This window comes from Dromiciops gliroides, chromosome 2 (genome assembly GCF_019393635.1).
Source record: "Dromiciops gliroides isolate mDroGli1 chromosome 2, mDroGli1.pri, whole genome shotgun sequence".
NCBI classification, from domain to species: Eukaryota; Metazoa; Chordata; class Mammalia; order Microbiotheria; family Microbiotheriidae; genus Dromiciops; species Dromiciops gliroides.
In genome coordinates, this window is record NC_057862.1 from 420,170,748 (window position 1) to 420,183,659 (window position 12,912).

General features: G+C 38.0%; 1 protein-coding gene across 1 annotated transcript in view; it reads right to left on the reverse strand.

Moving 5' to 3' along the window:
• Positions 1 to 10,340, reverse strand: part of LOC122741158 (zinc finger protein OZF-like) — a 48,135-nt gene extending 37,795 nt beyond the window's left edge. Inside the window, exons 1-4 of the mRNA XM_043984313.1 lie at positions 10,299 to 10,340; positions 6,817 to 6,935; positions 6,182 to 6,300; positions 300 to 426 (exon numbers count right to left, since the gene is read on the reverse strand). Of these exons, the coding sequence (XP_043840248.1) occupies positions 300 to 426; positions 6,182 to 6,205 (151 nt within the window). The 5' untranslated portion in view covers positions 6,206 to 6,300; positions 6,817 to 6,935; positions 10,299 to 10,340. The remainder of the gene's footprint in view (positions 1 to 299; positions 427 to 6,181; positions 6,301 to 6,816; positions 6,936 to 10,298) is intronic.
• Positions 10,341 to 12,912: the final 2,572 nt, after the last annotated feature.

Sequence of the window (12,912 nt, forward strand, 5' to 3'; positions counted from 1 at the left end):
AGAATTCTTTACCCAGGGAAGTAGGTGACTGGAAAAATGTACATGTACAGTAAAATTGTTTGTGTACCGCATAATGAATCAGTCATATATAGTTCCATAAAACAAAGCCCTTTCACCAATAAACAGGGAGCAGAAACCTCTAGACTCTTAATTGCAAATTGATTAAGAATCTTTAGTTCCTGCACCAAAAAACCCAAACCTCAGCCAATCAATTCAGAAGCTCCCCAGTTTTTAACAATGGAGAAATCAAAGAGACCCAAATAGGAAGGTTCAATGTCATGGGGAGAAACAGCCCTTACCTAGAAAAACCAGGTTCCTGTAGTTCTCCAGCATCACCTCCCTATATAAATTCCTTTGAGCAGGGCCCAGTTGTCCCCACTCTTCCTGGGTGAAGTCCACTGCCACATCTTTGAATGTCAAAGATTCCTGAAATATCAAAGTCTATTTTATTGCATAATAGTATTTAAGAATATATTTACTATTTTGTCTTTCTACATTTATTTATGAGTTATTTTTGTAAAATTATTGTGTGTGCTGAAAAAATAGGTTTACTCCTTTATTATTGCAATAATTTATTTATTTATTATTGCAATATTTATTGCAATAGCATTCAATAATTGCTACAAGTTATCATATCTAATTTTTCTAATATTCTATTTTGAGCCTTAACTTCTCCCTTGTTTATTTTTTATTACATTTATCTACATTGGAGAGAAACACATTGAAGTCCCCTATAATTGTCTTACTGCTTAGGTCTTCATATAATTTCAGTTCGTTTTTCCTTTAAATACTAAAGTTCTGTACCAGAACAGTTCTATATAAGTTCTAAACCATTCAGCACATATCTAGTTCATAATGATATTGTTTCATTATTTCTGATATGTTTAAGCATTTAGATAGTTTCCTTGCTTCTCTCTTAATCACCTCCATTTTTACTTTTGTCTGAGATCAAGACTGCTACTACAGAATGTTCATTTTATCTGGTGTTGGTTAAATTCAAAATAAAATAATAATAAATACAACTACTCCAGGTCAAATCTAGCCAAGTCAAAGAGAAGTTACAGTATAGTTATTCTACTCCCAAATGGAAGGCTTGGGGGAGGTAGAGCCAAGATAGTGGAGTGGTAGGAGGCAGAGTTCTACTCCACAAAGTTCTCCAAACATTTATAGAGAATGAACCAGACCAAATCCTGATGGAGAAAGCCAGGAAAAGTCACAGTGAGTCATTTGTACAGCCCAGCTTAGTATAGAGATACAAAAAGACAGGTCTCTGCAGACTGGGTTGACCAGAAGCATGCTATACACCAAGTACTCTAGTAGCCAAAGAAAGCCTGTATACTAGGGCAAGAAGTCCCAGACATGTACCAGGGCACCACCAAACTCATTATGGGGCACTTCAACAGGGGACAGGTATGAGCTGGCAATTTTGTCTCCTACTACCTAATTCTGGGTCACAGGTCCAGGGCAGATTGAGAGAGGGCACTATACATAGGGGTGGCATTCCCCAGTAAAGAATCCCTGGGAAGTGTAACAAGAAAGAAGGAAGCCAACAGCAGCAACAGCAGACCTTAAGCTCAGAGCACCTTTTGCATCTAGCCTAGCCTGCAGAGGAATAATCAGAGCAGGACTAGACAAAAGAGAGCATACAATTCTGTCACTCTGAATAAACAGAGCTGTTTATATGGTAAATGGGAGGAAGTCCAGAAACAACCTACTCTTACACAAACCCAAACCCAAGTCAGAAACTTGCAGAGCTCAGACAAGGGAAGCAAGAATTAGACTTTGCCTTGGATCAGATCATTTTGGGAACACTGAAAGCTTGCATATCACCAGCCTATCCCTGAGATTCTTAACACAACACTCAATAACCCAAGAATGTAGCAACAGGATCAGTTGAGACCTTTTTTCCAGAAGTGCCATAGAGCCTGGCCCTAATATCAAGTCTGAAGTCAGTAAACAGGCTGAAAAAAATGGGCAAACAGAAAAGGACTCCATTATAATCAATTATTGTGATGGCAGGGAAGAACAAAACACAAATACAGAATAAGAAAATGATGCCAAAACATCTACAAATAAAGCCTCAAAGAAGAACACAGCTTGAGTACACATTCAACTAGAATTCCTAGAAGAAAAGAAACAAGAGTTTTGAAATGTTTTTATAAATGTAATGAGAGTATTTGAAGAAAAAATTGAAAAAGAAATGAGAGTTATGGAAGAAAGAATGGAAAGGGAATTAACAGCTTGTCATAAAGGTACAAAAAGTACAATGACCCAAACAATTCACTGAAAATTAGGATGAACTAGATAAAAGCCAATGATTCCATCTACCAACAAACAATATTAATTAAATTATAAGTTTTATATATATACATATTAAATTATAATTTAATTAAATAAATGTCCATTATCCATGGATAACAAGCAATATTAAAACAAAGTCAAAAGGCTGAAAAATAGAAGAAAATGTAAGTTATTTCACAGCAAAAACAAAAACAAAAACCAACAACTGACCTGGAAAACAGAGGTAGGAAAAACAATTTAAGAAACGCTGGATTACCTAAACATCATGCCAAAAAAAAGAAAAAGAGCCTAGACATCTTCTTTCAAGAAATCTTAAAGGAAAGCTGGCCTTATCTCTTAGAACCAAAGGCAAAATAGAAATAAAAAGAATCCACCAGTCACCTCTTGAAACTTCAAAATGAATTTCATAGCCAAAATACGTAACTTCTAAGTAAAAGAAAAATACTGAAAGCAGCCAGAAAGAAAAAGCTAAGGAACTACAGTCAAGATCAGGATTACACACAATTTAGTAGGCACCACTGTAAAGGAGGAGAGAACTTAGAATATAATATTCCAGAAGGCAGAGGATATGGGCTCAGAACCAAGAAGAACTTATACAGCAAAACTGAGCATAATGATATAGGGGAAAAAGTGAATTTTTAATGAAATAGAGGACTTCCAAGTATTCTTAATGAAAAGACCAAAACTGCAGAGAAACTTTGAAGTTCTAACATAGGAGAGAAGAGAAACATAAAAAGACAAACATGAATGAACAATGATAAAGGACTAAACAAGGATAAACTGTTTACATTTAAACATGGGGAGATGATACATGTGTCTCCTCATCATCAGGGTCCATGGAGAGAATCTAATAGACCAGGCCTGGGAAAGGTTCTATTATATCTTGATGATCTTAAGAAAAGATTGGAAAGAGGGGAAAGGTGGCAACACTAGGAATTGGGGGAGGGGAAGGGAAAAGAAAGTTATCTTACATAATCAAGATGCAGAAGTGAATATCCATATAAACAAGTAGTGGGTGTAGAGGAGCAGATGATACTCACATCTGAACTGGTCAAAAGATGGAAGAATATGCATACACACACAATTGGGTACAGAAATACATTTCTTTCCAGAGGGAAGTAGGAGGAAAAGGAGAGAAGGGAGGAGGGAGTGTAAAGGGAAGGATTAGATTGAAGCAAAACAAACTCTAAGGATGTAAGATATGTCTAACTCTTTTTGAGGTGGCAAAGAATGGGGATCTGAGAGGGTATCCATAAAATGAAGAATGGATGAACGAATTATGATATATAAATGTGATGGAATACTATTGTTCTGAACTTTTATTGACATAATGACCAACCAGAATTTGAGAAGACTAATGATGAAACATGCTACCCATCTCCTGATAGAGAGAAGGACTCAGAATGCAGAATGAGGCAAATATTTTTAGGACATGTCCAATGTAGACATTTGTTTTGAGTGGCTATACTTGTTTGTGTTGTGTTTTGCTTTTCTTGTGTTTTCAATTGGGGGCTGGGGGTGGTGGTGCAGTGAGGGGAAGATTGAGAAGGAGGATCTTGGTTCATGAAAACAAAAACCAAAATCAAATTTCAATCTAGGATTGGGGTTTCCCAAGGCATGATCCAGAGTAGGTTAGTGTAGAACCGAGTTGGATCACCAGAATTTAGATAGGGAAGGGACCAAAGAGTAGCTAGTGAAGGGATATGTAAAATTGTATATCTATTATTAAAGGGATGGTTTCTGAGCATTTAAAAATGGAAGCAGGGGGCGGCTATGTGGTGCAGTGGATAAAGCACTGGCCCTGGATTCAGGAGTACCTGAGTTCAAATCCGGCCTCAGACACTTGACACTTACTAGCTGTGTGACCCTGGGCAAGTCACTTAACCCCCATTGCCCCGACCCCCAAAAAATAAATAAATAAAATGGAAGCAGTAATAACTAAGAGGCATCAAGACTTTTAAAAAAAAGAGCAAGACAGACTAACCTTACTTTCTATTTTTAACAGGCTTATTAAACTGGTAGATCACAGAAATACCACAGTCATAGATTTTAGCAAAGTATTTGACAAAATTTCTCATGCTGTCATTTAAGACAAGATGGATAGATACAGGCTACATGATAGTAGTTAGGTGGATTCAGAACTAGTTAAATCACCAAAATGGAATAATCATTAATGGCTCACTATCAATTTAGGGAAGGATCTCTAGTAAAGTTTCCCCAGAAATCTATTCTTGGTCTTATGGCTATTTAACATTTTGATTTTAACAATGTGCCCATGATGGAGAAAGCTAAAAGGGTTAACAGATAACCTATCAATAGTAGATATTAATAGTACCTAAAAGGGTTAACAGAGAAATAGGTTTGTGTTCTTACAGTAACCAAGAGGGATCAGTCCCTAACAACCCTTACTATCAACAGAAACAATAACTAGGGACCATTTACCATTAATAGCCATTACTATTCCTAGATGACAGGACACCTAGGAACCAGATCTTAAGTAAAGAGATACCATAAACACAGAGACCCTCTGAGATTGACAAGAAAAGGCCAAATTGGTCCTTAAGTTCACCTTATGATGCATAAACCCCAAAAACATACCTCCAAGGAAAAAGGAAAAAAACATACCACCTCGGGGGTTGGCTTAAGCCCCCAGGAACTCCAAATTAGGATGGGACCTCCCCTGTACCTCCCCAAGGTGGAGATTGTGATAATGAGGAAATAACCTACTTTTTCTCACTATAAATATAATTATTCTTCTTCCCCCTATTCAAGATATCTATCTCCGTGGTGATCTCCCTGTGGTCACTCACAGTACTGCAATAAAACTTGGGGAACTGAGTCACTGAGTCTTGTAATTCTTTGGGATGCCTCACAATCAATTTGATTAATTAAACCCATCCTCACACATCAACCACACTGATACAGTGGCAATATCCAAAAAAAGAATACTCATGAGAAGGAGGAGAATGGATATCATGCCATATGAGGACTAGTACAATCTGAAAAAGAGAAGACATAAAAGAGAGGACATAAAAGAGAGGACATAAAAGTTATCTTCATATATGGAGAGTTGTTTTGGGGAACACATATTTTGACTTGTTATGTTTGGCCCCCAAAAGAGAACTAGAAGGAAGGGGTAGAAGATGAAGGAAGAGACAGACTCTGGATCAATGTAATGAAGGACTTCTTAACTACCAGAAGTGTCCAAAAGTGGAATGGGAATCCTTAAGAATTAATGGGGGGGGGGGAGCAGCTAGGTGTCGCAGTGGATAGAGCACCAGCCCTGGAGTCAGGAGTACCTGAGTTCAAATCCGGACTCAGACACTTAAGACTTACTAGCTGTGTGACCCTGGGCAAGTCACTTAACCCCAATTGCCTCACTAAAAAAAAAGAATTAATGGACTTCCCTTCACTAGAGGTCTTTCAAGTACAAGATAGATGAGCATTCATTGGGGATATCTTGTAAGAAATTCTGTTCAAGCACAGGTTGGATTAGATTGTTTCTAAGGTCCCTTTGAATGTTGTAATTTTACTTTTTAACTATAATTATTCTTACCACTATTAGTAGTTACCATAGTAACAATATAAAACACAGGGAACAAACTGAGGATTGCAGGATTTAAATATCTTTTATTTCCCCTATTCTCTCTCTAAAAGGACATTGATGAGGCAGCTAGGTGGCACAGTGGATAGAGCACCGGCCCTGGAGTCAGGAGGACCTGAGTTCAAATCCGGCCTCAGACACTTACTTACTAGCTGTGTGACCCTGGGCAAGTCACTTAACTCCAATTGCCTCACCAAAAACAAAGAAAAAAAAATAAAAGGACAGTGATATCTATTTTTGCATCTTACACATTAAGCTCATGAGTATTCCCATTACCTTGTTCAGGGGCATTCTCTCCATATGGGACCTTCACTTCACAATTCAAATCTGCATCCCTCGCAGAAAGCTGGTCTCAGTCATTCACACTGCAAGTTAGAACATTCTACTGAAGAACCCTGTGGGTCAAAGATATCAATTAGAGGCAAGAGGAGGAACTCAATAGTCTCAGACACATAAACTCATCAATGTCATCCTCACCCCCCACATCTAATCAGTTACAAATTCTTCAATTTCATCATTATATTCCCTTTTGTATATTCTATCCTCTCTATTCTTACTTCCATCACCCTCATATAGGCTCTTACCACTACCCACCTACCTGTTTTATTGAAATAGCCTCCTAAAAGATTTTGCCACTTCCACACTTTCCTCATCCAATACATTCTTCAAACCATTGCCATATTATCCTTCTTTGAATAGATTTGATCAAGTTGCTCCTCTGCTTTATACCATTTAAAGGCTAAAGTCCAAATTCCCATTATCTTGGCATTCAAAGCCCTTTAAATCTAGTACCACCTTACCTTCCAAAATAGCCCCACCCACACAAAGGAGGCTCTGGCTCCTCTCTAGGTCATTACGACACTGCCCTTATCAGATCAGAATGAAAGCTGGATAATTTGCTCAATAAATACCTGAAAGGCAACATGATGCACTGGCAAGTACACCAGATCTGGAGTCAGAAGACATAGGTTCAAATCCTAATTCTGACACTTATTAGTTGTGTGATATCTTGAAGCCTCATTTTCTTCATCTGCAAAATTAAAATAATATTTGTATTATTTAACATATGGTTTATTTGGGTAAAGTGGTTTATAAACTTTACAATTTCACAGAAATGTCAGTTGCCGTTATTCTATCAAATATGGGTCCCTGGGCCAAATGGACAGCATATGAAGTCATATCCAATCACAATACTGTGTTTCAACTTCTCTTAGGCGTTATCATATTCTATTCATTATGTCTTGTATCCCCCTTCTAGATAATACATTTTAAGAAGGCAGGGACCATTTTCCTCATTCATAAAGGTATCTTATAAAATGTTCAGCACATAACTCTTAATGTTGTACTGAATTCCCTCCCAACCCCCATCCCAGTACCTGGCAAGATAGATGAAAGAAAGAAAGAAAGAAACATTTTGACTAAAAGGGTTAACAGATAACCTATCAATAGTAGATATTAATAGTACCTAAAAGGGTTAACAGAGAAATAGGTTTGTGTTCTTACAGTAACCAAGAGGGATCAGTCCCTAACAACCCTTACTATCAACAGAAACAATAACTAGGGACCATTGACCATTGAAAGAAAGAAAGAAAGGAAGGAAGGAAGGAAGGAAGGAAGGAAGGAAGGAAGGAAGGAAGGAAGGAAGGAAGGAAGGAAGGAAGAAAGAATGAAAAGAAAGAAAGAGAAAGAAAGAGAAAGAAGAGTATTTTATTTAAACATATGGGGGGTGTGAGTGGATGTATACAGTCTCCCTAAAAAATTGTATATGTAACAGTAATAGAGGGTGTGGATATGTGAAATTTTTCTTAATTGCAATTAATAAAGTCACTAACTAGGAAGTAATTCATTCTCCTTTAGCTGAGACAAACTACAAACATTTTAAATTCCCAAATCAACAGGTACATGGTCTAAGGGAATTTACTTCCCTTGCTAAAAGTAGAATCTTTACCAACATTTCTTAATGAGTGTTGATATATCAAGAGAAAAATTATTTATAAAAAATTGTAGGATTGTATAAGTCTTTATGCTAGAAGCATATATACAAGGATAGTCATAAACAAGGACAGTCAGAGAAGCTATTTTTATAATGATAAAAAAATGGAAAACACTAGCAACAGGATGAGGATAACCAAGCTAACTGCATGTTACTTCATGACTATGAAAAATGACAAACATATGCATTATATCAATACATAAGCAACATGGAAAAAAGGAAAGGGCACTGCACTGAGTTTGAAAACCTGTGTTTGAGTCCTGGCTATGCTCCAGCTAACAGACATCAGATAGCTCATGGCACAGTGTAGTGTTAAGAACACTTGCTTTGTAATGAAAAACAGCAGGTTGTGCTATTGCCTACCTATGCAATCCTGGGTAAGTTATTTCATCTTTAAGGGGCTTAATTTCCTTAACTATAAAATTGGGGCAATAATAACTACCTACCTACACAAATATGTGCTATTGCAATTCTGGAATCTGTAACTCCAAAGTTGTAGTATTTTGCATTTGCTACATACAGGAAAATTAATGACATGGTAGTAATGAATTTCTACATTAGTTGGATTGGTCCTTTAGCTAGACTTTCTAATTTAGAACCTTGTAAATACTTCTAGTCAGAGTCATCCCTGTGCTGTGAGGAGACACTTACGATGGACTTTAATGGAAGATCTTTTAGGACTGAAAATAGAGAACTCCAAAAGAAGAAACTCCTTCTATACTAGGAAAGATCAGCACCTTTTCAGCAACTTATGGTCTTAGAAAAGGTGCCTACTGCTCTGAGAAGAAGAAAGCCTGGCTTCCCAGGCTGATCTAGCCAAAATGTTTCAGAAGCAGGACTTGAACCCAAGTCTTCCTGACTTGAAGGCTGCCTCCCTATCAACTACTTCTGGCTACCATCAATAACAATGGGTAATAATAATAATTATGTATTAATGTCTGAAGGATCAAATTAGCTGTGTACAAATGTATATTTGAGATCATGCAATAATGTGAATAACAAGGTTTTTTCCTACAAAGTTATTTGTCAATATTTTTTAAGTGACACAATTGCATTTTATATTCTGAACCTTAAAGTCAGGAGGGAAAAAAAAATCACAGACATGAGATCCCCAGGAGAACAATAATAGTAGCACATTAGTTGTTGACTAAGCCAGAATTCATTTATTCTAAGTTGTAATATAGTCATCAGTCTGTGGTTTCAAATACTATCAGTTTCCAGCTCATCAATCTGACCACAATCTACTTTTCCAGGTTTATTACACATTGCTCATATTTACAAATGCTACATTCCAGCCAATCTACTTTTTCAGTTCCCCGTAACTATAAATGTCATTTCAATTCCTATCTCCCAATCTTTGCAAAGGCTTTCTTCCAAGCAGAAAAAGATATTCACTTTTGTCTTTGTACCCCAGAACCTAGTACTAGTACTTCACTAGTACAGTACCCATAGGAGCTTAATAAATTTTTGTTGGTTAATTGGATCATACTCCCTCATCTTAGCCTCTACCTAACTTCCTTCAAGGCTCAGTTCAAATGTCACCACTTAAAAAAGAATTTTGATGACCTGCTTCTTCCCAGTTTTTAGTGTCCTGCCCCCCCATCCACTATCATTCTTGATTTATTCATCTTTGTACATAAAGATTTATGTAAAATTCAGCTCAGTTATCTGGGAACATGGTAGGGGATTAATAAATATTTGTTGAATGAATGAATGAATGAATGAATCTTAACTCTGGCACTGATTTGCTATGTGACTTAGCTTAAATCACTTTCTCTGTGTTTTAATTTCTTCCTCTATCAGTCAATCAATAAACATTTATTAAGCACCTGCTATGTGCCAGGCACTGTGCTAAGCACTGAGAATACAAAAAAGAGGAAAAAGCCAGTGCCTGCCCTCAAGGAATTTACAATCTAACGAGGAAGACAACAAAATTGAAGGCCAGTTACACTTGATGGCCTCCAGGCTTGAATGCTGTAGAATGGCTGGAACAAAATACAGGACTTTTAAAAAGCCTCTAAGACCCCTTTTCCTTCTGCCTTTCCCAACCCATCTCTCCCCACAGTCTCTCCATAAGGAAAGTTATCCTTACCCTTCTCAAAGTAATGAGGCTAAGGCAGTGACAGGTGGGCGGGGTCAAACTCACCCTGAAGGGGAAGGGAAAAAGAGAGGAGGGGCGGGGAGTAGGAGGGGCCGGTCTTCCGCACATGCGCAGAAAGGAAAGCTTGTCAGACGCCCCCAAGGTCCCTTTAATGCACTGCTTTGCTGGCACCCCTGGGCTCCGGCCCCGCCCCCAGCGCGGAGAACGGCCTTGATCTGACTGAGAGGGCATCGGGGAAGCCGGTCTGATGCCCAGGCCACTAAATACCTGGTGTTCAGGGTCCCCGGGGACAAACTCACCACAGACAAAGGAGGCGCCTCCGAACAGACGTCCCTACAAACCGCATCGGGGCTGCGCGCGCATTCCCTGTCAGACAGGAGCTGCGCCTGCGCAGACATAATCCAAGACTTGAGCTACCTGCCAAAGCATCCTTGGGGATCTGCCAAATCCTACAACGAGTCACCAAATGACGGAACTGGAGGGGGCTTTTTTTTTTTTTAAACGATCAGAATGTTAAAGCTGAAAAGAGCTTTGGAACGATAGAATTCTGAAGCTGTGAGAGCTTAAAAACAAAGCATTCAACATCAGAGCTGGAAGACTTCAATAAACGTTTATTAAGCACCTACTGGGACATAGAATGTCACTACCAGTCTACAAGCATTAAGCGTCTACTGTGTGCCAGGCTCCATGCTAGGAGTTGGGGAAACAATATTATGAATAAAACAGTCCCTGTTGGCAGGGAGCAGGGATATGTATGTGTATATATAGTACATACGGAATGAATGTAAGGTATCTCAAAAGTCAGTGTAGCTTTAAGCTTTGATAACTTCAATCCATCAATTAATAAACATTTAAGTGTCCAGGTACTGTGCCAAGTGCTGGAGCAGAAAAAGAGGCCAAAGACAGACACTGCCCTAAGGGTGCTTACACTCTAAAGGGGATACAATAAACAAATAAATACATGCAAACAAGCTATATCCAGGAAAAATAGGAAATACTTAACAGAGAGAAGTTAATTATTTTAACATTGAAATTGAAAGGGATTGGGAAGACAGAAATTTTAATGTTATAAACTCACACAGACACACACAAAAAACCCCAATGCATAGCTTGAAAGATTATTTATAATTTTAAAATTTTAATGTTTCTTATTAAAATTCCACATAGCCACTGTCATGTGCTATACATCACTCTAAATGATGTTTTAATTTTATTTTTAAAAAACAAAAACAAAAAACTTTTAGCAGTTGCTGCTTAGTGACTAAAAGAGTAGCATTTGTAGCCCTAGACTTAAGGTCACCCAAAGATCAAGTTTTGATGTGGCCCTACAAAAAATATATTAGATTTCTAATGGATATAAATCAAGTAACTATGGTGGCTAAGCATAAAGACCTCTTCTATGGATCAATGGTTCTGAAACCAGTATCAACTGGAAACTGTCTCACAGACAATGCATAATGACAGGATACTTCAACTTCTTAAAATTGAAAATTTAAATTTATTATCCCAAATGCATTAAACTAAATAAGTATAAAGTAAATTAAAATAATTGAGCTTCAATAATGGTATTTTTGCAAGTTTGTAGCAGTTATACTTCTGAAGTTAGTCAAGTTTAATACTGTGCTAAGACTTTTGAGACACCCTGTATAAAGAGAATAAATATGAAATAGTTAAATGCAAAGTAGTTTGAGAGGAAAGATACTGGCAGTTAATTCAGGGTATGAAGAAGGACTTAATGTAGTGGTATATGGGCAATAAAAGCCATCTAATCTAACCTCTTCATTTTACATATGTGGAAACTGACCCCAGAAAGGGAAAGTAACATTCACAAGGTTGCACATTGAGAAAGACACCGAGTCAAAACTAGAACTCAGTGACTAGTAGCTCAATGTTCTTTCCCTAGAGGCTCCAGCCATTCATTTCCCTAAAGTCCTGATTGTTGCCAGTAACTTTTCCCTGCCCAAGTTTAGTAATAAAGTTCCCAAGCCACTAAATAAGTCTAAGTCCCTGGCTAAGTTCATGGACAACCCTAGGTGAGTGGGGAAAGATCTCTGGTTTTCCCCTTCATCACAAGCCATACTCTTTGTCTTTCACATCTCTTTAAAGACATAGTAGCTTGAGCTTGTCTTCATGGAAACATAAGCCCTAACACCAGCTTCTTCCACCAGAATAGGTACCAGAAATAACCCTTTCATTTGGTGTAATTCAGATAATATTAGGTCTAGGGACTGGTTGAAGAGAAAGGTGAAGGCATGGAGGGGGGTCTGGGGAAACAATACCCAAAGGCTAGGCCTGAGCGATAGGGGTTCAGCAGCTGGTATTCTGCTTAGACACTGACCCAGTTGTAGTTTCCAGAGAATCTCTGCTTCAATAAGGATGGCTCTGACTTTCCAGAAGGTGGGTTTGCTGTTGATAGGAAAAGATATGGGGATAAAAAATAAGATTTATAAAAGTAAGAAGCTCAACAGGTACCTGAAGATTATTTAAAGACATGTTATCCAGAGGCATATGTGGTATGATAGAAAGACCCCTTATTAAAATGGGGGTTAGAGAAACTACATGGAACGGTTAAAGAAAAAACATGGTACAGTAGATAAAGAGCATTGGAGTTAGGAATGCCTGAGTATAAACCCTACCTTTGACACCTACTGGCTGTATGATTCCAGGCAAGACACAACCTCTCTATGCTGCAGTCAACTTCAGATCTATAGTAGTTCCTCACAAGCAGCATTATACTAATGAGAGGAAGAGGAGGAGTTTGTCCCTCCCTCAAACTTTCCTATTTCTATTGAAATTCCTCTATCATTACAGTAACTTAGGATCATACTCTGGACTCCTTCACTTTTCCCTCTCCCTCACCCCACCTCCATATTCACTCTGAGACCCCACTATCCTGGTTGGCTAATCCTTTTT